Raw genomic sequence first — 27,527 nt, forward strand, 5'->3', positions numbered from 1 at the left:
GGGAGAGCGGTGAGGGGGCACGGGGGCACAAAGGGGGGAACAGGACGGGCAGGGGGTACGGGGGTGTCAGGGACAGCTCGGGGGGCACACGGGGGCTGCGAGGGCAGCGCGGTGGGGAGGGGGCGTGCAAGGGCGTGGCACACCCAGGGCACGCAGGTGACACGCAGGTGACACGGAACGTGTGGTGACACACACCAGTTTATTGCCAGGGAGCCATGCGGCCCCCCAAAACCCGCAGGGTCACAGCCCCAGTGTCCCCAGGAGCAGTGGTCACTGCAGTGTCCACAGTGTCCCCAGGAGCAGTGGTCACCACAGGGTCACAGCCCCAGTGTCCCCAGTACTGGTCACTGCAGTGTCCCCAGGAGCAGTGGTCACTGCAGGGTCACAGCCCCAGTGTCCCTGGTGTCCCCAGGAGCAGTGGGCACTGCAGGGTCACAGCCCCAGTGTCCCCAGGAGCAGTGGTCACCACAGCAATGTCATGCTGCAGCTCCCAGGGGTCAGTTGGTCACCGCAGTGTCCCCACAGTGACCCTGTGGTCACTGTGCCATGGCAGTCCCTGTTCCCTGGCCACGTCCCCAGGGTGGTCACAGTCCCATGGTGCTGTCCTGGTGTCCCCAGCGTGGTCACTCTGGTCACTACTCCATGGCCATGTCTTGGCAGTGGTCACCGTGGTCACTCACTGCTCCATGGCAATGTCCCAGGTGGTCACTGTGCTGGTCACTGTTCCATGGCCATGTCCTGGGCGGTCACTCACTGCTCTATGGCCGTGTCCCGGGTGGTCACTGTGGTCACTTACTGTCCCATGGCCATGTCCTGGCAGTGGTCACCGTGCTGGTCACTGCTCCATGGCGGTGTCCTGGGTGGTCACTCACTGCTCCATGGCCGTGTCCTGGGTGGTCACTCACTGCTCCATGGCCGTGTCCTGGGTGGTCACTCACTGCTCCATGGCCGTGTCCCGGGCGGTCACTGTGCTGGTCACTGTTCCATGGCCATGTCCTGGGCGGTCACTCACTGCTCCATGGCCGTGTCCTGGGTGGTCGCTGTGGTCACTCACTGCTCCATGGCCGTGTCCCGGGCGGTCACTGTGCTGGTCACTGCTCCATGGCCATGTCCCCGCAGTGGTCACCGTGCTGGTCACTGCTCCATGGCGGTGTCCTGGCGCAGCCGGGCCCTGACCACGCCGTCCAGCACGGCGTGCAGCCCCCGGCAGGCGGCCAGGGCGGCGTCCAGCACGGGCCGCAGCCGCTCCCGGTGCAGCCGGGCGCTGAGCTGGCACAGGGCCAGCTGCCCGCTGCCCGCCACCGTGGCCACGGCCAGCCGCGGGCCCCCGGCCGCCTCCTCGGCCGCGCTCAGGTCGCTCAGGGCCGCCGGGGGCCCGGCCGGGGGCTCGGCCAGCCCGGCGGAGCCGGCCAGCACGGCCCCGCGCAGCGCCACGCCGGCGTCCAGCAGCGCCAGCCCGGCCGCGCTGACGCTGGCCCCCAGCTCGCCGCCGTCCGCCTGCAGCACCTGGGGGGAGAGCGGGGTCAGGGGCACCCCAAACTCCCAAAATCCACCCAAAATTCACCCAAAAACACCCCAAACCCCACAGGGCCCGAGTGCCCCAGCAGCGCCAGCCCGGCCGCGCTGACGCTGGCCCCCAGCTCGCCCCCGTCCACCTGCAGCACCCTGGGGGGAAGAGCACTCAGAGACACCCCAAAAACACCCAAAACACCCCAAAATCCACCCAAAACCACCCAGAAACACCCAAAACACCGCGCAGATCCTGTGTGCCCCGGCCTGTCCACGCTGACGTTGGCCCCCAGCTCACCCCCGTCTGCCTGTAGCACCTTGGGGGGACAAGGGGTGACCCAAAATCCCCCAAACCACCCAAAATAACCCCCAGGACCCCCCAAATCCCCCCAAGACACCCCAAACTCCCCCAAATCCCCCCCAAAGCCCTGACCTGGACGTGCACGTCGATCTGTGAGCGCGGGTAGAGCTGGGCTAGCAGGGCACCCCCAAACCCCCCCCAGGACACCCCCAAACCCCCCAGGACACCCCCAGGACACCCCCAAACCCCCCAGGGTCACCTGGACGTGCACGTCGATCTGCGAGCGCGGGTAGAGCTGTGCCAGCACGGCGCCCTCCAGCACGCCCCGCAGCAGCAGGGCACCCCCAAACACCCCCAAAGCCCCCCAGGACACCCCCAAAGCCCCCCAGGACACCCCCAAACCGCTCACCTGGACGTGCACGTCGATCTGCGAGCGCGGGTAGAGCTGTGCCAGCACGGCGCCCTCCAGCACGCCCCGCAGCAGCAGCGCTCGCTCCGCCGCCCGCCGGTCGCTGCCGCCCTGCGCCGGGCGCCGCCGCCGCTCGCCGCCCCCCGCGAACGGCGCCGCGCTGCAGCGGCAGCTGAGCAGCGCCCGGTCCGGCGGGGCCTTGGCCCGGGACCCCCGGACCTGGGGGGAAAGGGGATGGGAGTGGGGGGCACGGACATGGGGGGCTGTGGATCCCCAGAGCTGGGGGAAAGGGGATGGGAGTGGGGGGCACGGACATGGGGGGCTGTGGGACCCCCGAACCTGCGGGGGAAAAGGGATGGAGTGGGGGTAAAGGACATGGGGGGCTGTGGGACCCCCAGAGCTGGGGGAAAGGGGATGGAGTGGGGGGCACGGACATGGGGGGCTGTGGGACCCCCAGAGCTGGGGGAAAAGGGATGGGAGTGGGGGGAGCATGGACATGGGGGGCTGTGGGACCCCCAGAGCTGGGGGAAACGGGGATGGGAGTGGGGGGAGCATGGACATGGGGGGCTGTGGGACCCCCGAACTTGGGGGGAAAGGGGATGGGAGTGGGGAGCATGGACATTGGGGGGCCTTGGCCCAGGACCCCCGAACCTGCGGAGGAAAAGGGGATGGGAATGGGGGGCAAGGACATGGGGGGCTGTGGGACCCCCGACCCTGCGGGGGAAAAGGGGATGGAGTGGGGGGAGCACGGGCAGGGGGGGCTGTGGGACCCCCGAACCTGTGAGAAAGGGAATGGGAGTGGGGAGAATAGACATGGGGGGGGGCTTGACCCGGGACCCCCGAACCTGCGGGGGGGAAAGGGGATGGGAGTGGGGGGCATGGACATGGGGGAGCATGGACATGGGGGGCTGTGGGACCCCCAGAGCTGGGGGAAAGGGGATGGGAGTGGGGGGCACGGACATGGGGGGGGGGCTGTGGGACTCCCAGAGCTGGGGGGGAAATTGGAGGGCTGGGAGTGGGGGGGACACACACAGGGTGGGGCTGGGGGACCCCCAGAGCTGGGGGGGTGAGTTAAACATCAGGGACTGGGGGGACCCGGAGATGGGGAGGCTGTGGGACCCCCAAAGCTGCAGGGAAAAAAGGGGGGCTGGGGGGGGGGGCGTGGGACCTACACATGGGGGGGAGAGAAATGGGGGGAGGGCACAAATTGGGGAGGGGGGCTCAGAATGGGGGACCCTGAAAGTCCCGGGAGGAGGGGGAGACTGAGGGGGGGGTCACAAGCCCCGAGGGGGTTCACAAGCCCCGGGAGAGGCTCACAAGCCCCAGGGGAGGTTCACAAGCCCCGGGAGAGGCTCAGAAGCGCCGAGGGGGTTCACAAACCCCGGGAGAGGCTCAGAAGCGCCGAGGGGGTTCACAAACCCCGGGAGAGGCTCACAAGCCCCGGGAGAGGCTCAGAAGCGCCGCGGCCCCGCTCACCTCGTGCGGGCCGTACACGGCCGCCAGCACTTTGGTGTTGCCCTGCTCCAGGTAGGCCGAGCCGTCCGCCCGGGCCAGCACCCCGAGCCGGGCCCGCACCTTGCGCAGCTCGTCCGGCCGGCGCCCGTCCGCCCGGAACCCCGCGTCGGACAGCAGCTCCAGCCCCGCCATGCCGGCACCGCGTGAGGGGCGGGACTACGGCTCCCGGCGTGCCCCGCGCCCGGTACACCGTGAGGGGCGGGACTACGGCTCCCGGCGTGCCCCGCGCCCGGTACACCGTGAGGGGCGGGACTACGGCTCCCGGCGTGCCCCGCGCAGGACTACGGCTCCCGGCGTGCCCCGCGCCCGGCACCGCGTGAGGGGCCGGACTACGGCTCCCGGCGTGCCCCGCGCCCGGTACACCGTGAGGGGCGGGACTACGGCTCCCGGCGTGCCCCGCGCCCGGTACACCGTGAGGGGCGGGACTACGGCTCCCGGCGTGCCCCGCGCCCGGTACACCGTGAGGGGCCGGACTACGGCTCCCGGCGTGCCCCGCGCCCGGCGGCAGCTCCAGCCCCCCATGCCGGCACCGCGCCCGGTACCGCGTGAGGGGCGGGACTACAGCTCCCGGCGTGCGCAGCGCCTGACGGAAGCTCCAGCCCCGCCATGCCGGCGCCGCGTGAGAGGCGGGACTACAGCTCCCGGCGTGCCCCGCGCAAGCCGCCCGCCAACGGGAGGCAGCGCCCCCGTGACGCTCCCGCGGCGGAAGCCACGCCCCTTGTGACGCAACCACACACAGGTCACGCCCCATTCGGGGCACGCCCCCGGACAGAGACCACGCCCCCGCGGGGCGGTGGCCCGATACCGCCCGAGGCCCCGCCCCAAACCACGCCCCTAAACCACGCCCCCCTAGGCCCCGCCCCTCGGCCGGTTCGCGGCACCGAGCGGGACCGGGCGGGACCCAACGGGACCCAACGGGACCCAACGGGACCCAACGGGACCCAACGGGACCGGGCGGGACCGGGGCGGCCGCAGCGCCCCCTGGCGGAGCGGCAGCACCGGGACCCCGCGGCACGGCCCGGCTCCGAGCCCGGCCCGTCCCGACCCGTGCGGCTCCGGCACCGAGCCTCGCACCGGGGCAGAACCGGCACCGGCCCTTCCCGGACAGCGCCGAGCCCTTGTCCCAGCGGCAGCGAGCGCTCACCGGGGGTAGCGGACCGGACCGGAGCGACCCTTCCCCGGCTGACCCCTGTCCGGCCGGCCCGACCTTGTCCAGGCCGGAGCGGAGCCCCGGGGCCGCCGCTCCCGGTGCCGCTGCCGGTGCCGCTCCCGGTGCCGCTCCCGGTGCCGCTCCCGGTGCCGCTGCCGGTGCCGGTCCCGCCATGGCGGCGCCGCTCGCCCCCGCCGGGTTCCAGTTCGCCATCGACCGCGGCGGGACCTTCACGGACGTGTTCGCCCGCTGCCCCGGCGGCCGCGTCCGCGTCCTCAAGCTGCTCTCCGAGGACCCGGCGTACCGGGACGCGCCCACCGAGGGCATCCGCCGCGTCCTGCAGGAGGTGCGAGCGACCCCCGGGCCCCGGGAGCGGCGGGGACGGCGGGGACACTCAGGGGGACAGCGGGGACACGGCGGGGGGACAGCGGGAACACATCGGGACCCCCCGAGTGCCCTGCTGGGACCCCCGGGACACGGCGGGGACACGGCGGGACCCCCGGGACACGGCGGGGGGACCACGGGACCCGCCCGAGGTCACCGGGACCCCCGGGACCCCCCAAGTGTCCTGCTGGGACCCCCGGTACCCCCGGGACCCCCGGGACACGGCGGGACCCCCGGGACACGGCGGGGACACAGCGGGACCCCCGGGACACGGCGGGGTACCACGGGACCCGCCCGAGGTCACCGGGACCCCCGGGACCCCCGAGTGCCCTGCTGGGACCCCCGGGACCACAGGGACCCCCCTGAGGAACTCCCCGGGACCACCGGGAACCCCCAAAGGACCCCACGGGGACCCCCCTCAAATGCCTCTCACAGGGACCCCCGTGGGGAATCCCGGGACCCCCCCGAGGACCCCCGTGGGGAACCCCCAGACCCCTCCCGGCCCCCCTAAGCCCCCCAGCCCTGGGCCTGCCTGGACCCCCTGCCCCAGCCCGTGCGGGGGGTCCCCAAATGGGTCTGGGGGGCCCAAATGGGTCTGGGGACCCCAAAATGGGTCTGGGGACCCCAAATAAGTCTGGGGGTCCCCAAATGGGTCTGGAGGGCCCAAATAGGTCTGGGGTCCCCAAATGGGTCTGGGGTCCTGGGTCTCAGTTTTAGGGTCCTGCAGGAGCTGGGGGTCCCAGGTGAATTTGGGGTCCCGGGGCTAGGTTTGGGGTCCCGGGGCTCAGTTTTGGGGACCCCCCAGGAGCTGGGGGTGCCGCTGTGGCTCTGGGGTCCCGGGTGAATTTGGGGTCCCGGGGCTCAGTTTTGGGGTGCCGGGGCTCAGTTTTGGGTCCCGGGGCTCAGTTTTGGGGTCCCGGGTGAATTTGGGGTGCCGGAGCTCAGTTTTGGGGTGCCGGGTGAATTTGGGGTGCCGGGGCTCAGTTTTGGGTCCGCAGGAGCTGGGGGTGCCGCTGTGGGTCTGGGGTGCCGGGGCTCAGTTTTGGGGTGCCGGGGCTCAGTTTTGGGGTCCCGGGGCTCAGTTTTGGGTGCCGGGGCTCAGTTTTGGGGTGCCGGGGCTCAGTTTTGGGGTCCCGGGTGAATTTGGGGTGCCGGGGCTCAGTTTTGGGTCCCGGGGCTCAGTTTGGGGTGCCGCAGGAGCTGGGGGTGCCGCTGTGGGTCTGGGGTGCCGGGGCTCAGTTTTGGGGTCCCGGGGCTCAGTTTGGGGTGCCGGGGCTCAGTTTTGGGGTGCCGGGGCTCAGTTTGGGGTGCCGGGGCTCAGTTTTGGGGTGCCGCAGGAGCTGGGGGTGCCGCTGTGGGTTTGGGGTCCCGGGGCTCAGTTTTGGGGTGCCGGGGCTCAGTTTTGGGTGCCGGGGCTCAGTTTTGGGGTCCCGGGTGAATTTGGGGTGCCGGGGCTCAGTTTTGGGGTGCCGCAGGAGCTGGGGGTGCCGCTGTGGGTCTGGGGTGCCGGGGCTCAGTTTTGGGGTCCCGGGGCTCAGTTTTGGGGTCCCGGGGCTCAGTTTTGGGGTGCCGCAGGAGCTGGGGGTGCCGGGGCTCAGTTTTGGGTGCCGGGGATCAGTTTTGGGGTGCCGGGGCTCAGTTTTGGGGTGCCGCAGGAACTGGGGGTGCCGGGGCTCAGTTTTGGGGTGCCGCTGTGGGTCTGGGGTGCCGGGGCTCAGTTTTGGGTCCCGGGGCTCAGTTTGGGGTGCCGGGGCTCAGTTTTGGGGTCCCGGGGCTCAGTTTTGGGTCCCGGGGCTCAGTTTGGGGTGCCGGGGCTCAGTTTGGGGTCCCGGGGCTCAGTTTTGGGGTGCCGGGGCTCAGTTTTGGGTCCCGGGGCTCAGTTTGGGGTGCCGGGGCTCAGTTTTGGGTGCCGGGGCTCAGTTTTGGGGTGCCGCAGGAGCTGGGGGTGCCGCTGCGGGTCTGGGGTCCCGGTGCTCAGTTTTGGGGTGCCGCAGGAGCTGGGGGTGCCGCTGCCGCGGGAGCAGCCCCTGGACGCCGCCGGGATCCAGTGGATCCGCATGGGCACCACGGTGGCCACCAACGCGCTGCTGCAGCGGCGCGGGGAGCGCGCGGCGCTGGCCGTGACCCGCGGCTTCCGCCACCTGCTGCACATCGGCACGCAGGCACGCCCGCGCCTCTTCGACCTGGTGAGCACACCTGGGCACACCTGGGCACGGCTGGCACTCACCTGGGCACTCACCTGTACCCAAACCCACCCCAAACCCACCCCAAACCCAACAACCCAAACCCACCCCACACCAGCACCTGCTGCACATCGGCACGCAGGCACGCCCGCGCCTCTTCGACCTGGTGAGCACACCTGGGCACACCTGGGCACACCTGGGCACGGCTGGCACTCACCTGGGCACTCACCTGTACCCAAACCCACCCCAAACCCACCCCACACCGGCCCCTGCTGCACATCGGCATGCAGGCGCGCCCGCGCCTCTTCGACCTGGTGAGCACACCTGGGCACACACCTGGGCACGGCTGGCACACACCTGTACCCAAACCCACCCCAAACCCACCCCAAACCCAACAACCCAAACCCACCCCACACCAGCCCCTGCTGCACATCGGCACGCAGGCGCGCCCGCGCCTCTTCGACCTGGTGAGCACACCTGGGCACACCTGGGCACACCTGGGCACGGCTGGCACTCACCTGGGCACTCACCTGTACCCAAACCCACCCCAAACCCACCCCAAACCCACCCCAAACCCACCCCAAACCCACCCCACACCGGCACCTGCTGCACATCGGCACGCAGGCACGCCCGCGCCTCTTCGACCTGGTGAGCACCTGGGCACACCTGGGCACACCTGGGCACGGCTGGCACTCACCTGGGCACGGCTGGCACACACCTGGGCACGGCTGTAACTCACCTGGGCACGGCTGGCACTCACCTGGGCACTCACCTGGCACTCACCTGGCACTCACCTGTACCCAAACCCACCCCAAACCCACCCCAAACCCAACAACCCAAACCCACCCCACACCAGCACCTGCTGCACATCGGCACGCAGGCGCGCCCGCGCCTCTTCGACCTGGTGAGCACCTGGGCACACCTGGGCACGGCTGGCACTCACCTGGGCACTCACCTGTACCCAAACCCACCCCAAACCCACCCCACACCAGCACCTGCTGCACATCGGCACGCAGGCACGCCCGCGCCTCTTCGACCTGGTGAGCACACCTGGCACACCTGGGCACACCTGGGCACACCTGGCACACACCTGGGCACGGCTGGCACTCACCTGGGCACTCACCTGTACCCAAACCCACCCCAAACCCACCCCAAACCCACCCCACACCGGCCCCTGCTGCACATCGGCACGCAGGCGCGCCCGCGCCTCTTCGACCTGGTGAGCACACCTGGGCACACCTGGGCACACACCTGGGCACGGCTGGCACTCACCTGGGCACGGCTGGCACTCACCTGGGCACTCACCTGTACCCAAACCCACCCCAAACCCACCCCAAACCCACCCCACACCGGCCCCTGCTGCACATCGGCACGCAGGCGCGCCCGCGCCTCTTCGACCTGGTGAGCACCTGGCACACCTGGGCACACACCTGGGCACAGCTGGGCACCCCCATACATAGATACACCTGGGCACACCTGGGCACACACCTGGGCACAGCTGGGCACCCCCGTACATAGATACACCTGGGCACAGCTGGGCACACACCTGGGCACAGCTGTGCCTGCGCTGGCACTGCCAGGGTCTGTGGTGCCACGTCCCCTGCCCCATGTCCCCTGGGGTGGGGGTGCCAGGTCCCTGTGCCCGCAGTGCCGCGTGTCCCCTGTGTCCCGTGACCCCCTCGGTGGCCCCGCGCTGACACACGTGATGCCCCACGCGGTGACCCCTCGGTGACCCCTCGGTGACCCCTCGGTGACCCGTGGCCGCCTGGCACGGGGCTGGCACATCCCGTGACTGGCATGTCCCGTGACTGGCACCCTGTCCCCGTGTCCCCCCTGGGCTGGCACCATGTCCCAGTGCCCCACAGTGTCCCCTCCTGGGCTGGCACCGTGTCCCCTGTGTCCCACACTGTCCCCTCCTGGGCTGGCACCGTGTCCCAGTGCCCCACAGTGTCCCCAGCACCCTGTCCCCGTGTCCCTCTCAGGCTGGCACCGTGTCCCCTGTGTCCCACACTGTCCCCAACACCCTGTCCCCGTGTCCCCTCTCAGGCTGGCACCGTGTCCCCTGTGCCCCACAGTGTCCCCAGCACCCTGTCCCCGTGTCCCCCCTGGGCTGGCACCATGTCCCAGTGCCCCACAGTGTCCCATCCTGGGCTGGCACCGTGTCCCCTGTGCCCCACAGTGTCCCCAGTACCCTGTCCCCGTGTCCCCCCTGGGCTGGCACCGTGTCCCCTGTGTCCCACACTGTCCCATCCTGGGCTGGCACCGTGTCCCAATGCCCCACACTGTCCCCAGCACCCTGTCCCCGTGTCCCCTCCTGGGCTGGCACCATGTCCCCTGTGTCCCACAGTGTCCCCAGCACCCTGTCCCCGTGTCCCTCTCAGGCTGGCACCGTGTCCCCTGTGTCCCACACTGTCCCCTCCTGGGCTGGCACCGTGTCCCAGTGCCCCACAGTGTCCCCAGCACTCTGTCCCCGTGTCCCTCTCAGGCTGGCACCATGTCCCAGTGCCCCACAGTGTCCCCAGCACCCTGTCCCCGTGTCCCCCCTGGGCTGGCACCATGTCCCCTGTGTCCCACACTGTCCCCAGCACTCTGTCCCCGTGTCCCTCTCAGGCTGGCACCATGTCCCAGTGCCCCACAGTGTCCCCAACACCCTGTCCCCGTGTCCCTCTCAGGCTGGCACCGTGTCCCAGTGTCCCACAGTGTCCCCAGCACCCTGTCCCCGTGTCCCCCCTGGGCTGGCACCGTGTCCCCTGTGTCCCACACTGTCCCATCCTGGGCTGGCACCATGTCCCAGTGTCCCACACTGTCCCCAACACTCTGTCCCCGTGTCCCCCCTGGGCTGGCACCATGTCCCCTGTGTCCCACAGTGTCCCCAGCACCCTGTCCCCGTGTCCCCCCTGGGCTGGCACCATGTCCCCTGTGTCCCACAGTGTCCCCAGCACCCTGTCCCCGTGTCCCCTCTCAGGCTGGCACCGTGTCCCAGTGCCCCACAGTGTCCCCAGCACCCTCTCCCCGTGTCCCCCCTGGGCTGGCACCGTGTCCCAGTGCCCCACAGTGTCCCCCCTGGGCTGGCACCGTGTCCTCCACACTGTCCTGCTGTGGGGCTTGGTGTCCCCTCGTGTTCCCCCCTCATGTTCCCGTCCCTGTCCCTGTCCCTGTCCCTGTCCCTGTCCCTGTCCCTGTCCCCTGTCCCTGTCCCAGTGCCACCCCATTCCTGTCCCATTTGCCCGCGGTGTCACTGCAGTGCCACCCCCACATTGTCCCTGTGTCACGGCCCTGTCCCCAGTGCCACCCCAGTGCCACCCCAGTGCCACTCCAGCCCTGTCCCCAGTCCCACCCCAGTGCCACCCCAGTGCCACCCCAGTCCCACCCCGGCCCTGTCCCCAGTGCCACCCCAGTTCCATCCCCGCACTGTCCCCGTGGTGCCACCCGTGCCACCCTGCCGTGTCCCCGCAGGAGGTGGCCATGCCCGACGTGCTCTACGAGGAGGTGATCGAGGTGGACGAGCGGCTGGTCCCGGAGCAGCCGGATTGTCACCTGCCAGGGAGTGACAGCTGGCCCCGGGTGCAAGGTGGGACACGGGGTGGCACTGGGGTGGCACTGGGACATTGTCACCTGCCAGGGAGTGACACATGGCCGGGGTGCAAGGTGGGACACGGGGTGGCACTGCCATTGTCACCTGCCAGGGAGTGACAGCTGGCCCCGGGTGCAAGGTGGGACACGGGGTGGCACTGGGGTGGCACTGGGACATTGGGGTGGCACTGGGACATTGGGGTGGCACTGGGGTGGCACTGCCATTGTCACCTGCCAGGGAGTGACACATGGCCCCGGGTGCAAGATGGGACATGGGGTGGCACTGGGACATTGGGGTGGCACTGGGGTGGCACTGGGACATTGGGGTGGCACTGGGACACTGGGGTGGCACTGGGGTGGCACTGGGACATTGGGGTGGCACTGGGACACTGGGGTGGCACTGGGGTGGCACTGGGACATTGGGGTGGCACTGGGACACTGGGGTGGCACTGGGGTGGCACTGGGACATTGGGGTGGCACTGGGACACTGGGGTGGCACTGGGGTGGCACTGGGACACGGGGGTGGCACTGGGGTGGCACCTGGCAGGTGACCCTGCTGTCACCAAGCCCGGCTGCTCTGTGAGGTGGCACCGGGGGGTTTGGGGTCTCGGGGGGAGGTGACACCGCTGTCCCCCAGGGGTGGCCGGGGTGACCCTGCTGGTGCAGTTTGGGGGTCTCGGGGGGAGGTGACACCGCTGTCCCCCAGGGGTGGCCGGGGTGACCCTGCTGGTGCAGCGGCCGCTGGACCTGGAGCGGCTCCGCGAGGACCTGGAGCGGGTCCTGGCCCGCGGCATCCGGAGCCTGGCGGTGCTGCTGCTGCACAGCTACGCGTGAGAGGGGTTTGGGGGGGTTTGGGGGGGTTTGGGGGGTCCTGGGGGGGATTTGGGGGGTTCTGGGGGGGTTTGGGGGGTCCCAGGGGTCCCCAGAGCCCGGCGGTGCTGCTGCTGCACAGCTACGCGTGAGAGGGGTTGGGGGAGTTTGGGGGGTCCTGGGGGAGTTTGGGGGGTCCTGGTAGGGTTTGGGGGGTCCCAGGGGTCCTCAGAGCCCGGCGGTGCTGCTGCTGCACAGCTACGCGTGAGAGGGCTGGGGGTTTGGGGGGGATTTGGGGGTCCTGGGGGGGATTTGGGGGGTTCTGGGGGGGTTTGGGGGGTCCCAGGGGTCCCCAGAGCCCGGCGGTGCTGCTGCTGCACAGCTACGCGTGAGAGGGGTTTGGGGGGTTTGGGGGGGTTTGGGGGGTCCTGGGGGGTCCTGGGGGGGTTTGGGGGGTCCTGGTAGGGTTTGGGGGGTCCTGGGGGGGATTTGGGGGGTCCCAGGGGTCCCCAGAGCCCGGCGGTGCTGCTGCCGCACAGCTACACGTGAGCGGGGTTGGGGAAATTGGGCAAAAGGGGCGATTCTGCCCCAAACCCGGCCCCGCGTTCAGCCCCGCCCCCCCTCGCGGCGTTAATTGCCGCTAATCAGGCGTTAATTAAAGCCGCTAATTGGCCCGGAAAGCCGCAGCCCGAAATGGGAGGGGAAATTCCGGGAAAGGGAATGGGAGCAGCTCGGGAAAAGAGGAAAACGCCCGGATTTGGGTCTGGGGGGGAGAAAATGAGAAAAAAAGGGAGAAAAACGCCCGGATTTGGGTCTGGGGGGGAGAAAATGAGAAAAAAAGGGAGAAAAATGCCCGGATTTGGGTCTGGGGGGGAGAAAATGAGAAAAAAATGGAGAAAAATGCCCGGATTTGGGTCTGGGGGGGAGAAAATGAGAGAAAAGGGAGAAAAATGCCCGGATTTGGGTCTGGGGGGGAGAAAATGAGAAAAAGGGAGAAAAATGCCCGGATTTGGGTCTGGGGGGGAGAAAATGAGAAAAAAATGGAGAAAAATGCCCGGATTTGGGTCTGGGGGGAGAAAATGAGAAAAAGGGAGAAAAATGCCCGGATTTGGGTCTGGGGGGGAGAAAATGAGAGAAAAGGGAGAAAAATGCCCGGATTTGGGTCTGGGGGGGAGAAAATGAGAGAAAAGGGAGAAAAATGCCCGGATTTGGGTCTGGGGGGAGAAAATGAGAGAAAAGGGAGAAAAATGCCCGGATTTGGGTCTGGGGGGGAGAAAATGAGAGAAAAGGGAGGAAAATGTCTGGATTTGGGTCTGGAGGTGAAAAAAAAGGTGACACACAGGTGACACAGGTGTGACACAGGTGACACAGGTGACACACAGGTGGCACAGGTGACACACAGGTGTGACACAGGTGACACAGGTGACACCCCTGTCCCGCAGGTGGCCCGGGCACGAGCAGCAGGCGGGATTGGGGGTACGGGTGTGACACAGGTGTGGTACAGGTGACACACAGGTGACACACAGGTGACACACAGGTGACACGGGTGACACACAGGTGTCACACGGGTGACACACAGGTGTCACACAGGTGACAGACAGGTGTGACACAGGTGACACAGGTGACACAGGTGACACACAGGTGTGACACAGGTGACACAGGTGTGACACGGCTGTCCCGCAGGTGGCCCGGGCACGAGCAGCAGGCGGGATTGGGGGTACGGGTGTGGCACAGGTGACACACAGGTGTGGCACAGGTGTGGTACAGGTGTGACACAGGTGTGACACAGGTGACACACAGGTGACACAGGTGACACGGGTGTCCCGCAGGTGGCCTGGGCACGAGCAGCAGGCGGGATTGGGGGTACGGGTGTGGCACAGGTGACACACAGGTGACACACAGGTGACACACAGGTGTGACACGGGTGTCCCGCAGGTGGCCCGGGCACGAGCAGCAGGCGGGATTGGGGGTACGGGTGTGACACAGGTGTGACACAGGTGACACACAGGTGACACGGCTGTCCCGCAGGTGGCCCGGGCACGAGCAGCAGGCGGGCGCGCTGGCGCGGGCGCTGGGCTTCGCGCAGGTGTCGCTGTCGTCGGCGGTGGCCGGCATGGCGCGCGCCGTGCCGCGCGGCCTCACCGCGTGCGCCGACGCCTACCTGAGCCCCGGCGTGCGGCGCTACCTGCGCCAATTCTGCCGGGGCTTCCGCCGCGGCCTGCAGGTCAGCGCCGGGCCGGGGCAGGGCCGGGGGAGACACGGGACAGACACGGGAGAGACACGGGACTGACCCGGGAGAGACACGGGAGAGACACGGGAGAGACACGGGGCTGGGCCGGGAGAGACACGGCACTGAGCCGGGAGAGACACGGGAGAGACATGGGAGAGACACGGGACACACACGGGACTGAACCGGGAGAGACACGGGAGAGACACGGGAGAGACACAGGACTGACCCGGGATAGACACGGGACTGACTGAGGTTTAACCTGGGATAGACACAGGATAGACACGGGACAGAGCATGGACAGGGCGGGACTGACCCAGGACAGAGCAGGACAGACACGGGATGGGCTGGCACCGACACGGGACTGACCCAGGACTGACCCGGGACAGAGCAGGGACAGAGCGGGACGGGCTGGCACCGACACGGGACTGACCCAGGACAGAGGGGGACAGACACGGGATGGGCTGGCACCAACACGGGACTGACCCAGGACTGACCCGGGACAGAGCAGGACAGACACGGGACGGGCTGGCACCGACACGGGACTGACCCAGGACTGACCCGGGACAGAGCAGGGACAGAGCGGGACTGACCCAGGACTGACCCAGGATAGAGCAGGACAGACACAGGACGGGCTGGCACCGACATGGGACTGACCCAGGACTGACCCGGGACTGACCCGGGACAGAGCAGGACAGACACGGGACGGGCTGGCACCGACACGGGACTGACCCGGGACTGACCCGGGACAGACCCGGGACAGAGCAGGACAGACACGGGACGGGCTGGCACCGACACGGGACTGACCCAGGACAGAGCAGGACAGACACGGGACGGGCTGGCACCAACACGGGACTGACCCAGGACAGACCATGGACAGGGCGGGACTGACCCAGGATTGACCCGGGACAGAGCAGGACAGACACGGGACGGGCTGGCACCGACACGGGACTGACCCGGGACAGAGCGGGACAGACACGGGACGGGCTGGCACCGACACGGGACTGACCCGGGACAGAGCGGGACAGACACGGGACGGGCTGGCACCGACACGGGACTGACCCGGGACAGAGCGGGACAGACACGGGACGGGCTGGCACCGACACGGGACTGACCCAGGACAGACACGGGACAGAGCAGGACAGACACGGGACGGGCTGGCACCGACACGGGACTGACCCGGGACTGACCCGGGATACGGGTGGGGACACGCTGGGACCCCCCGGACCCCTCCATGAGCCCCATCCCACCGAGACCCCCTGCGGGGCTTGGTCCTTCGGGACTGCCCCCCCATGGGTGCCCACCCACAGGGACCCCCATTTCCCGCAGGGACCCCCATTTCCCACTGGGACCCCCCATTTCCTACTGGGACCCCCCATTTCCCACTGGGACCCCCATTTCCCGCAGGGACCCCCCATGGGTGCCCACCCGCAGGGACCCCCATTTCCCGCAGGGACCCCCCATTTCCTACAGGGACCCCCATTTCCCACAGAGACCCCCCCATTTCCCACAGGGACCCCCATTTCCCGCAGGGACCCCCATTTCCCACTGGGACCCCCCATTTCCTACTGGGACCCCCCATTTCCCACTGGGACCCCCATTTCCCGCAGGGACCCCCCATGGGTGCCCACCCGCAGGGACCCCCATTTCCCGCAGGGACCCCCCATTTCCTACAGGGACCCCCATTTCCCACAGAGACCCCCCCATTTCCCACAGGGACCCCCATTTCCCACTGGGACCCCCATTTCCTACTGGGACCCCCATTTCCTACTGGGACCCCCCATTTCCCACTGGGACCCCCATTTCCCGCAGGGACCCCCCATTTCCTACAGGGACCCCCATTTCCCACAGAGACCCCCCCATTTCCCACAGGGACCCCCATTTCCCACTGGGACCCCCCATTTCCTACTGGGACCCCCAGTGGGTGCTGTTCATGCGCTCCGACGGGAGCTCTGACCCCCTGACCCCCCTGAACCCCGTTTTTAGGGGGTGCAGGTGCTGTTCATGCGCTCCGACGGGAGCTCTGACCCCCCTGAACCCCGTTTTTAGGGGGTGCAGGTGCTGTTCATGCGCTCCGACGGGGGGCTCTGACCCCCCTGTCCCCCCGTTTTTAGGGGGTGCAGGTGCTGTTCATGGAGGGCTCTGACCCCCTGACCCCCAAACCCCGTTTTTAGGGGGTGCAGGTGCTGTTCATGGAGGGCTCTGACCCCCTGAACCCCGTTTTTAGGGGGTGCAGGTGCTGTTCATGGAGGGCTCTGACCCCCTGACCCCCAAACCCCGTTTTTAGGGGGTGCAGGTGCTGTTCATGGAGGGCTCTGACCCCCTGAACCCCGTTTTTAGGGGGTGCAGGTGCTGTTCATGCGCTCCGACGGGAGCTCTGACCCCCCTGAACCCCGTTTTTAGGGGGTGCAGGTGCTGTTCATGCGCTCCGACGGGAGCTCTGACCCCCTGAACCCCGTTTTTAGGGGGTGCAGGTGCTGTTCATGGAGGGCTCTAACCCCCTGACCCCCCTGTCCCCCCGTTTTTAGGGGGTGCAGGTGCTGTTCATGCGCTCCGACGGGAGCTCTGACCCCCTGACCCCCTGTCCCCCCGTTTTTAGGGGGTGCAGGTGCTGTTCATGGAGGGCTCTGACCCCCTGACCCCCTGAACCCCGTTTTTAGGGGGTGCAGGTGCTGTTCATGGAGGGCTCTGACCCCCTGTCCCCCCGTTTTTAGGGGGTGCAGGTGCTGTTCATGCGCTCCGACGGGGGGCTCTGACCCCCTGACCCCCAAACCCCGTTTTTAGGGGGTGCAGGTGCTGTTCATGGAGGGCTCTGACCCCCCAAACCCCGTTTTTAGGGGGTGCAGGTGCTGTTCATGCGCTCCGACGGGGGGCTCTGACCCCCCTGAACCCCGTTTTTAGGGGGTGCAGGTGCTGTTCATGGAGGGCTCTGACCCCCTGAACCCCGTTTTTAGGGGGTGCAGGTGCTGTTCATGGAGGGCTCTGACCCCCCAAACCCCGTTTTTAGGGGGTGCAGGTGCTGTTCATGGAGGGCTCTGACCCCCTGTCCCCCTGTCCCCCCGTTTTTAGGGGGTGCAGGTGCTGTTCATGCGCTCCGACGGGGGGCTCACGCCCATGGACAGCTTTGGGGGGGCCCGCGCCATCCTGTCGGGCCCGGCCGCGGGGGTCGTGGGCTACGCCCGGACCACCTTCGACCCCCGGGACGGGACCCCCGTGATCGGCTTCGACATGGGAGGTGAGGGCGGGGCCGGGGGTCCCGGGGGACGGGGGTCACGGGGAGGGGGTCCCGGGGGTCCCGGGGGTCACGGGGAGGGGGTCCCGGGGGTCTGAGGTCACGGGGAGGGGGTCCCGGGGGTCCCGGGGGACACGGGGAGGGGGTCCCGGGGGACTGGGGACACGGGGAGGGGGTCCCGGGGGTCCCGGGGGACACGGGGAGGGGGTCCCGGGGGTCTGAGGACACGGGGAGGGGGTCCCGGGGGTCTGGGGTCACGGGGAGGGGGTCCCGGGGGTCCCGGGGGACACGGGGAGGGGGTCCCGGGGGTCTGAGGACACGGGGAGGGGGTCCCGGGGGTCTGGGGTCACGGGGAGGGGGTCCCGGGGGTCTGAGGACACGGGGAGGGGGTCCCGGGGGTCCCGGGGGACACGGGGAGGGGGTCCCGGGGGTCTGGGGTCACGGGGAGGGGGTCCCGGGGGTCTGAGGACACGGGGAGGGGGTCCCGGGGGTCCCGGGGGACACGGGGAGGGGGTCCCGGGGGACGGGGGTCACAGGGAGGGGGTCCCATGGGGTTGGGGTCCAGCTGGGTTTGGGGTCCCGCTGGGTTTGGGGTCTGTCTGGGTGTGGGGTCCCGCAGTTTCAGGGTCTGTCAGTTTTGGGGTCCCGCTGGGTCTGGGGTGTGTCTGGTTTGGGGTGCGGCAGTTTCGGGGTCCCCAGGCAGTTCGGGGTTCAGGGTGCAGCAGTTTCGGGGTCCCGCTGGGTCTGGGGTCTGTCTGGTTTGGGGTGCGGCAGTTTGGGGGTCCCCAGGCAGTTTGGGGGTCCCCAGGCAGTTTGGGGGTCCCCAGGCGGTTCGGGGTGTGTCTGGTTTGGGGTCCCCAGGCAGTTTGGGGGTCCCCAGGCAGTTGGGGGTCCCCAGGCGGTTTGGGGTGTGTCTGGTTTGGGGTCCCCAGGCAGTTTGGGGGTCCCCAGGCAGTTGGGGGTCCCCAGGCGGTTTGGGGTGTGTCTGGTTTGGGGTCCCCAGGCAGTTGGGGGTCCCCAGGCAGTTTGGGGTCCCCAGGCGGTTCGGGGTGTGTCTGGTTTGGGGTCCCCAGGCGGTTTGGGGTCCCCAGGCAGTTTGGGGGTCCCCAGGCGGTTCGGGGTGTGTCTAGTTTGGGGTCCCCAGGCGGTTTGGGGGTCCCCAGGCGGTTCGGGGTGTGTCTGGTTTGGGGTCCCCAGGCGGTTTGGGGTCCCCAGGCAGTTCGGGGTCCCCAGGCAGTTTGGGGGTCCCCAGGCGGTTTGGGGGTCCCCAGGCAGTTTGGGGTCCCCAGGCGGTTCGGGGTGTGTCTGGTTTGGGGTCCCCAGGCGGTTTGGGGTCCCCAGGCAGTTTGGGGGTCCCCAGGCGGTTCGGGGTCCCCAGGCAGTTTGGGGTCCCCAGGCGGTTCGGGATGTGTCTAGTTTGGGGGTCCCCAGGCGGTTTGGGGTCCCCAGGCGGTTCGGGATGTGTCTGGTTTGGGGGTCCCCAGGCGGTTTGGGGGTCCCCAGGCAGTTTGGGGGTCCCCAGGCGGTTCGGGGTGTGTCTGGTTTGGGGGTCCCCAGGCAGTTTGGGGGTCCCCAGGCGGTTCGGGGTGTGTCTGGTTTGGGGGTCCCCAGGCAGTTTGGGGTCCCCAGGCAGTTCGGGGTTCCCCAGGCAGTTTGGGGTCCCCAGGCAGTTTGGGGGTCCCCAGGCGGTTTGGGGTCCCCAGGCAGTTTGGGGGTCCCCAGGTGGTTTGGGGTCCCCAGGCAGTTTGGGGTCCCCAGGCGGTTTGGGGTCCCCAGGCAGTTTGGGGTCCCCAGGCGGTTCGGGGTGTGTCTGGTTCGGGGTCCCCAGGCAGTTTGGGGTCCCCAGGCAGTTTGGGGGTCCCCAGGCACCTCGACCGACGTGAGCCGCTTCGCGGGCGCGTTCGAGCACGTGTTCGAGGCCAGCACGGCCGGGGTCTCCATCCAGGCGCCGCAGCTCGACATCAACACCGTGGCGGCGGGGGGGGGCTCCCGGCTCTTCTTCAGGTGGGGAGGGGTCCTGGGGGTCCGGGGGTCCTGGGGGGGGTCCCGGGGGGGTCCCGGGGGGTCCTGGGGGGTCCCGGGGGTCCTGGGGGGGGCTCCCGGCTCTTCTTCAGGTGGGGAGGGGTCCTGGGGGGGGTCCCGGGGGTCCTGGGGGGGCTCCCGGCTCTTCTTCAGGTGGGGAGGGGTCCTGGGGGGTCCCGGGGGTCCTGGGGGGGGTCCCGGGGGGGTCCTGGGGGTTCTGGGGGGGCTCCCGGCTCTTCTTCAGGTGGGGAGGGGTCCCGGGGGTCCGGGGGTCCCGGGGGTCCTGGGGGGTCCCGGGGGGGCTCCCGGCTCTTCTTCAGGTGGGGAGGGGTCCTGGGGGTCCGGGGGTCCTGGGGGGGGTCCCGGCTCTTCTTCAGGTGGGGAGGGGTCCTGGGGGTCCCGGGGGTCCTGGGGGGGGTCCCGGGGGTCCTGGGGGGGGTCCTGGGGGGGGCTCCCGGCTCTTCTTCAGGTGGGGAGGGGTCCTGGGGGTCCGGGGGTCCTGGGGGGTCCTGGGGGGTCCCGGGGATCCCGGGGGGGCTCCCGGCTCTTCTTCAGGTGGGGAGGGGTCCTGGGGGTCCCGGGGGTTCTGGGGGGGGTCCCGGCTCTTCTTCAGGTGGGGAGGGGTCCTGGGGGTCCCGGGGGTCCTGGGGGTCCTGGGGGGTCCCGGGGGGGCTCCCGGCTCTTCTTCAGGTGGGGAGGGGTCCTGGGGGTCCCGGGGGTCCCGGGGGTCCTGGGGGAGCTCCCGGCTCTTCTTCAGGTGGGGAGGGGTCCTGGGGGTCCCGGGGGGTCCCGGGGGTCCTGGGGGGTCCCGGGGGGGCTCCCGGCTCTTCTTCAGGTGGGGAGGGGTCCTGGGGGTCCCGGGGGTCCTGGGGGGTCCTGGGGGGGGTCCCGAGGGTCCCGGGGGGGGTCCTGGGGGTCCCGGGGGGGCTCCCGGCTCTTCTTCAGGTGGGGGGGGGGACCGGGAGGAGGCCGGGGGATGGAAAGGGGGTCCGGGGGGTGGGGGGCTGAGGAGGGGGCTCCAGGTGTGTCCCAGGGGGGTGAGGGGCACGCCCGTGGCTGTCACTGTCCCTTCCGTGTCCCCGTGTCCCCGTGGGTGTCCCCGCCCGGCCGGACCCGCTGTTCCATGTCCCCGTGGGTGTCCCCGTTGGTGTCCCCGCGGGTGTCCCGGTGTCCCAGTGGATGTCCCCGTGGGTGTCCCGGTGGGTGTCCCCGCGGGTGTCCCCGTGTCCCCGTGGGTGTCCCGGTGCGTGTCCCCGTGGGTGTCCCCGCGGGTGTCCCCGCCCGGCCGGACCCGCTGTTCCATGTCCCCGTGGGTGTCCCCGTGGGTGTCCCCGCGGGTGTCCCCGTGGGTGACCCCGTGTCCCCGTGGATGTCCCCGTGGATACCCCGCGGGTGTCCCCGTGGGTGTCCCCGCCCGGCCGGACCCGCTGTCCCCACGGGTGTCCCCGCAGGTCCGGTCTCTATGTGGTCGGTCCCGAGTCCGCGGGCGCCCACCCGGGCCCCGCCTGCTACCGCAAGGGTGAGTGAGGGACCCCCGTGTGCCCCCGTGTCCCCCCGTGTCCCCCGGTGTCCCCCCGGTGTCCCCAGGCGGTCCCTGACCCCCCTGACCCCCATGTCCCCGTGTCCCCCCAGTGTCCCCAAGCAGTCCCTGACCCCCATGTCCCCGTGTCCCCCCGGTGTGCCCCTGACCCCCCGTGTCCCCCTGACCCCCATGTCCCCGTGTCCCCCCGGTGTCACCCTGAGTCCCTCGTGTCCCCTGACCCCCCGTGTCCCCCTGACCCCCATGTCCCCGGTCCCCCCGGTGTCACCCTGAGCCCCTCGTGTCCCCTGAGCCCCGGTGTCCCCCTGACCCCCATGTCCCCGTGTCCCCCCCGGTGTGCCCCTGACCCCCATGTCCCCGTGTCCCCCGGTGTCCCCAGGCAGTCCCTGACCCCCCTGACCCGCGTGTCCCCGTGTCCCCCCGGTGTCCCCAGGCAGTCCCTGACCCCCCTGACCCCCATGTCCCCGTGTCCCCTGGTGTGCCCCTGTCCCCCCGGTGTCCCCCTGACCCCCATGTCCCCATGTCCCCCCGGTGTCACCCTGAGCCCCTCGTGTCCCCTGAGCCCTGGTGTCCCCCTGACCCCCATGTCCCCGTGTCCCCCGGTGTCCCCAGGCGGGCCCCTGACTGTCACCGACGCCAACCTGGTTCTGGGCCGGCTGCTGCCCGAGTTCTTCCCGCGGATCTTCGGCCCCAACGAGGACCAGCCCCTGTGCCGGGACACGGCGGCCGCGGCGTTCCGAGAGCTGGCCGCCACCATCCGCGCCTCCCAGGGGGACAGCGGGGACAGCGGGGACAGCGGGGACACCGGGGACACCGAGGCGCTCTCGGTGGAGGAGGTGGCCCTGGGCTTCATCCGGGTGGCCAACGAGGCCATGTGCCGGCCCATCCGCGCCCTGACGGAGGTGGGTGTCCCGGGGGGCTCCGCGGTGACAGCGGTGTCACCTCCCGCTAGCTGGGAGTCCCTCGGGGGGCTCGGGGGGCGCCGTGGTGACATTGGTGTCACCTCCCGCTAGCTGGGTGTCCCTCGGGGGGTCGGGGGGTGCCGAGGTGACAGCAGTGCCACCTCCGTCTAGGTGGGTGTCCCTCGGGGGGCTCGGAGAGCTCCGCAGTGACCACAGTGTCACCTCCTGCTACCTGGGTGTCCCTTGGGGGTGTCGGGAGGCTCGGGGGGCGCCGCAGTGACATCGGTGTCACCTCCTGCTAGCTGGGAGTCCCTCGGGGGCTCGGGGACGCCGCGGTGACATCCATGTCACCCCCCAGTAGCTGGGTGTCCCTTGGTGGGCTTGGAGGGCTCCGCGGTGACATCGGTGTCACCTCCCGCTAGCTGGGTGTCCCTCGGGGGGCTCGGGGGGTGCTGAGGTGACAGCGGTGTCACCTCCTGCTAGCTGGGAGTCCCTCGGGGGGTCGGGGGGCTCGGGGGGCTCGGGGGTGCCGCAGTGACATCCATGTCACCTTCCGCTAGCTGGGTGTCCCTCGGGGGCTCGGGGGCGCCGCGGTGTCACCCGCGTGTCCCCCGCGTGTCCCCCGCGTGTCCCCCGCATGTCCCCTGCATGTCCCCCGCGTGTCCCCCGCGTGTCCCCCGCGTGTCCCCCGCGTGTCCCCCGCGTGTCCCCCGCGTGTCCCCCGCGTGTCACCCGCGGTGTCCCCCGCGTGTCCCCCGCGGTGTCCCCCGCGGTGTCCCCCGCGTGTCCCCCGCGTGTCCCCCGCGTGTCACCCGCGTGTCCCCCGGCAGGCGCGGGGCCACGAGGCGGCGCGGCACGTGCTGGCGTGTTTCGGGGGCGCCGGGGGGCAGCACGCCTGCGCCATCGCCCGCACGCTGGGCATGGCCAGGGTCTTCATCCACAAGTACGTGCGGGACGGGGACCCCCGGCATGGGGCGGGGGGCGCGGGGACCCCCGGCATGGGGCGGGGGGCGCGGGGACCCCCGCCATGGGGCGGGGACACAGAGACCCCCCTGGGCTGTCCCGGGGCGGTGACAGGAGTGTCCCGGGGCTGTCCCGGGGCTGTCCCCGCGGTGACAGGCTGTCCCCCCGCAGGCACAGCGGGCTGCTGTCCGCCCTGGGGCTGTCCGGGGCTGTCCCGGGACTGTCCGGGGCTGTCCCTCGCTGTCCCCGCGCTGTCCCCACGCTGTCCCCACGCTGTCCCCGCAGTGTCCCCGCGGTGACAGGCTGTCCCCCCGCAGGCACAGCGGGCTGCTGTCCGCCCTGGGGCTGTCCGGGGCTGTCCCGGGACTGTCCGGGGCTGTCCCTCGCTGTCCCCACGCTGTCCCCGCGGTGACAGGCTGTCCCCCCGCAGGCACAGCGGGCTGCTCTCGGCCCTGGGGCTGTCCGGGGCTGTCCCGGGGCTGTCCCGGGACTGTCCGGGGCTGTCCCCGCGCTGTCCCGGGGCTGTCCCCGCGGTGACAGGCTGTCCCCCCGCAGGCACAGCGGGCTGCTGTCCGCCCTGGGGCTGGCGCTGGCGGACGCGGTGCAGGAGGAGCAGGAGCCGTGCGCGCTCCCGTACGGCCCCGCCGCGTTCCCGCAGCTCGAGGCGCGGCTCCGCGAGCTGGAGCGGCGCTGCCGGGACGCGCTGCGGGCCCAGGGCTTCGCCCCGTGAGCGAGCGGGACCGGGACAGCGGGACCGGGACAGGGGACAGCGGGATGGGGACAGCGGGATGGGGACAGCGGGACAGGGACGGGGACGGGGACAGCGGGATGGGGACAGCGGGATGGGGACAGGGACGGGGACGGGACAGGGACAGCGGGACGGGGACCGGGACAGCGGGACCGGGACAGCGGGATGGGGACAGGGACGGGGACGGGACAGGGACAGCGGGACGGGGACCGGGACAGCGGGACCGGGACAGCGGGATGGGGACAGGGACGGGGACGGGACAGGGACGGCGGGATGGGGACAGCAGGATGGGGACAGGGACAGCGGGATGGGGACGGGACAGGGAACAGGGACAGTGGATAGCGGGATGGGGACGGGGGACACGGGACAGGGACACGGGACACGGGACAGTGGGATGGGGACAGCGGGATGGGGACAGGGGACAGCAGGGATGAGGACAGGGGACAGTGGGAATGGAGACAGGGGACGACGGGGACAGGGGACAGCGGGATGGGCACGGGACAGGAACAGGGGACTGGGGACAGGGGACAGCGGGGATGGGGCAGGGGTCAGGGGACACTGGGGACAGCGGGAATGGCAAGATGGGCACAGGGGACACTGGGGACGGTGCAGGGGTCAGGGGACAGAGGGGATAGGGCAGGTGACAGGTGACGCCGGAGACGGCAGGATGGGGACAGGGTGACCCAGTGGTTGTGACACTGGGGACAGGGTGACACGGCCGTGGTGACACGGTGACACAGCGGTGCCCGCAGGGAGCAGATCCACACGGAGCCGTTCCTGCACCTGCGCTACGAGGGCACCGACTGCGCCCTGATGGTCTCGGCCCGCGGGCACCCCGCGCACCCGGGCTCCTGCGGCGCCGGCGACTTCCTGGGTGCCTTCACCGCCCGGTCAGTGCGGCCTGGCCCGGGCCACCGGCCTGGCCCGGTGTCACCGGTCCTGTCCCAGTGCCACCGGTCCTGTCCCAGTGCCACCGGCCTGGCCCGGTGTCACCGGTCCTGTCCCAGTGCCACCGGTCCTGTCCCAGTGCCACCGGCCTGGCCCGGTGTCACCAGTCCTGTCCCAGTGCCCCCAGTCCTGTCCCAGTGTCACCAGTCCTGTCCCAGTGCCCCCAGTCCTGCCCCAGTGCCCCCAGTCCTGCCCCAGTGTCACCAGTCCTGTCCCAGTGCCACCAGTCCTGCCCCAGTATCACCAATCCTGTCCCAGTGCCACCAGCCCTGTCCCAGTGCCACCAGTCCCGTCCCGGTGTCACCAGTTCTGTTCCAGGGCCACCGGTCCTTTCCTAGTGTCACCAATCCTGTCCCAGTGCCCCCAGTCCTGTCCCAGTGCCACCGGCCTGGTCCGGTGTCACCAGCCCTGTCCCGGTGCCCCCAGTCCTGTCCCAGTGTCACCAGTCCTGTCCCAGTACCCCCAGTCCTGCCCCAGTGTCACCAGTCCTGCCCCAGTGCCACCAGTCCTGTCCCAGTGCCACCAGCCCTGTCCCAGTGCCCCCAGTCCTGTCCCAGTGCCACCGGCCTGGTCCGGTGTCACCAGTCCTGTCCCAGTGTCACCAGCCCTGTCCCGGTGCCCCCAGTCCTGTCCCAGTGTCACCAGTCCTGTCCCAGTGCCCCCAGTCCTGTCCCAGTGTCACCAGTCCTGCCCCAGTGCCACCAGTCCTGTCCCAGTGCCACCAGCCCTGTCCCAGTGCCACCGGCCTGGCTCGGTGTCACCAGTCCTGCCCCAGTGCCACCAGTCCCGTCCCAGTGTCACCAGTTCTGTTCCAGGGCCACCGGTCCTTTCCTAGTGTCACCAGTCCCGTCCCAGTGCCCCCAGTCCTGTCCCAGTGCCACCGGCCTGGCCCGGTGTCACCAATCCTGTCCCAGTGTCACCAGCCCTGTCCCAGTGTCACCAGTCCTGTCCCAGTGCCATCGGCCTGGCCCGGGGCCGCTGGCTCTATCCCAGGGTCACCAGTCCTGTTCTGGGGCCATCAGTCCTGTCCCAGTGTCACCAGCTCCATCCCAGTGTCACCAGCCCTGTCCGAGTGCCATCAGCCCCATCCCAATGTTGTCACAGTCCTCCCATCCCAGCACCCCAATCCCCTCTCTCCCTGTGTCCCTGTCCCTGTCCCTGTCCTGCCGGTGTCGCTGACACCCCCGTGTGTCCCTGTCCCCCGCCGTGTCCCTGTCCCTGTGTTCCTGTCCCTGTCCCTGTGTCCCTGTCCCCGTCCCTGTCCTGCCGGTGTCGCTGACACCCCCGTGTGTCCCTGTCCCCGTGTCCTGTCCCCGTGTCCCCGTCCCCGCCCCGCCGGTGTCGCTGACACCCCCCCGTGTCCCCGTCCCCCCCGTGTCCCTGTCCCTGTGTCCCTGTGTCCCTGTCCCTGTCCCTGTCCTGCCGGTGTCACTGACACCCCCCCGTGTGTCCCTGTCCCCCTGTCCCCGTGTCCCCGTCCCCGTCCCCGTCCCCGCCCCGCCCCGCCGCTGTCCCGGCGCCGCCCCGCAGGTACCGGCAGGAGTTCGGTTTCACCATCCCGGGCCGGGCCGTGCTCGTGGACGATCTGCGGGTGCGGGGCACCGGCAGCACCGAGCCCGTGCCCGAGACCCCGCTGGGGCCCCGCGGGCACCCCCCGCGCCCCGAGACGGTGAGGGGCACCGGGGGCACCGGGGGGCTCGGGGGCACCGGGGGAACCGGGAGAACTGGGGGAAATGGGGGCACTGGGGGAACTGGGGGAAATGGGGGCACTGGGGGAACTGGGGGAAATGGGGGCACTGGGGGCACTGGGAGAACTAGGGGAAATGGGGGCACTGGGGGAACTGGGAGAACTGGGGGAAATGGGGGAACTGGGGGAACTGGGGGGCACCGGGGGAACCGGGAAATGAGGGTCCGGGGGGCACCGGGGGAACTGGGGGGGCCCGGGGGGCTGGGGATGATGGGGGCTGGGAGGACCAGGGGGAACCGGGGGGCATCGGGCGGCTGGGGGGAAATGGGGGTTTGGGGGGGCTGAGGGGAAAATGGGGGTCCAGGGGGGGCTGGGGGAAATGGGGGTTGGGGGGGGCTGGGGGAAATGGGGGGTCCAGGGGGCTGGGGGGAAATGGGGGTTTGGGGGGGCTGGGGGAAATGGGGGTTTGGGGGGGCTGGGGGAAAATGGGGGTTTGGGGGGAAATGGGGGTTTGGGTGCCTGGGGGGACCCCCCAGTCTGGGGGAGGGGCTGGAGGGGGCCTGGGGGCACTGTGGGGGTCTCGGAGCTGGGGGGGACTCGGGGTTGGGGGTGCTGGGGTCGGGGGGTGACCTCGGAGGTGACCCCAAGGGACCCGAGGGTGACCCTGGTGACCCCGGTGGGTGCCCCCAGGTGACCCGGTGCTATTTCGAGGGGGGGTAGCGGGACACCCCTGGGTGACCCCTGGGTGACCCCTGGGTGACCCCTGGGTGACCCCGGTGACCCCTGGGTGACCCCTGGGTGACCCCTGGGTGACCCCGGTGACCCCGGTGACCCCTGGTGACCCCGTGGGTGCCCCCAGGTGACCCGGTGCTATTTCGAGGGGGGGTACCGGGACACCCCCGTGTTCCTGCTGGGGGAGCTGGGCAGTGACCACACCCTGCCCGGGCCGGCCATCCTCATCGACACCCACAGGTGGGATGGGGGGACAGGGATGGGGACAGGGGACAGGGATGGGACAGGGACAGGGACAGGGATGGGGACAGTGGGGACAAAAGGGGACAGGGATGGGGACAGGGGAGGACAGGGTGACAGGGGACACCGAGTGGCCAGGGAGGGGACAGTGGAGACACTGGTGGCACTGGGGACACCAGGGACACCGAGGAGACAGTGGGGACGGGAGGGATGGGGGGGACAGAGGGGAGCCAGTGGGACCCCGGGACATCAGAGGGACCCCAGGGACGGGTGGGGACCCCGAGGGGCTGTGGGGGGACCTCGGGGGGTTTGTGGGGGTCCCGGAGGGTTCAGGGAGACCCCGAGGGGCTGTGGGGGTCCCAGGGGGTTTGTGGGGGTCCCGGGGGGGTCAGGGGATCCCAATCTAACCTGTGGGACCCCGAGGGGCTGTGGGGGGACCTCGGGGGGTTTTG

The 27,527-nt window shown here is 70.3% G+C and overlaps 2 protein-coding genes across 4 annotated transcripts in view; one reads left to right on the plus strand and one right to left on the minus strand.

Moving 5' to 3' along the window:
* Nucleotides 1-180: 180 nt before the first annotated feature.
* Nucleotides 181-3,985, minus strand: EXOSC4 (exosome component 4). 2 transcript variants are annotated; one of them, XM_085572773.1, is made up of 3 exons: nt 3,696-3,985; nt 2,070-2,438; nt 181-1,506 (listed from the first exon to the last, which is right to left on the minus strand). In XM_085572773.1, exons 1-3 carry the CDS (start codon nt 3,864-3,866, stop codon nt 1,135-1,137), a joined length of 912 nt encoding a protein of 303 aa, XP_085428899.1. In that variant the 5' UTR covers nt 3,867-3,985; the 3' UTR covers nt 181-1,134. The 2 variants fall into 2 exon arrangements, with proteins under 2 accessions (XP_085428899.1, XP_085428900.1); XM_085572774.1 differs by having other exon boundaries at nt 2,220-2,438; nt 3,696-3,978.
* A 619-nt stretch (nt 3,986-4,604) lies between these two features.
* Nucleotides 4,605-27,527, plus strand: part of OPLAH (5-oxoprolinase, ATP-hydrolysing) — a 41,654-nt gene continuing 18,731 nt past the window's right edge. The window contains exons 1-14 of one of the 2 annotated variants that reach the window (XM_085572775.1): nt 4,605-5,230; nt 7,263-7,454; nt 10,908-11,022; nt 11,731-11,854; nt 13,863-14,058; nt 17,131-17,296; nt 19,159-19,297; nt 20,767-20,834; nt 21,468-21,757; nt 22,588-22,700; nt 23,276-23,446; nt 24,221-24,358; nt 25,947-26,085; nt 26,963-27,075. In XM_085572775.1, the coding sequence (XP_085428901.1) occupies nt 5,057-5,230; nt 7,263-7,454; nt 10,908-11,022; nt 11,731-11,854; nt 13,863-14,058; nt 17,131-17,296; nt 19,159-19,297; nt 20,767-20,834; nt 21,468-21,757; nt 22,588-22,700; nt 23,276-23,446; nt 24,221-24,358; nt 25,947-26,085; nt 26,963-27,075 (2,138 nt within the window). In that variant the 5' untranslated portion in view covers nt 4,605-5,056. Of the gene's footprint in view, nt 5,231-7,262; nt 7,455-7,847; nt 8,492-10,907; nt 11,023-11,730; nt 11,855-13,862; nt 14,059-17,130; nt 17,297-19,158; nt 19,298-20,766; nt 20,835-21,467; nt 21,758-22,587; nt 22,701-23,275; nt 23,447-24,220; nt 24,359-25,946; nt 26,086-26,962; nt 27,076-27,527 lie in introns of those variants that run through there. The other variant, XM_085572776.1, reaches the window with a different exon arrangement.

This window comes from Lonchura striata, chromosome 2 (assembly GCF_050655825.1).
Source record: "Lonchura striata isolate lonStrDom1 chromosome 2, ASM5065582v1, whole genome shotgun sequence".
NCBI classification, from domain to species: domain Eukaryota; kingdom Metazoa; phylum Chordata; class Aves; order Passeriformes; family Estrildidae; genus Lonchura; species Lonchura striata.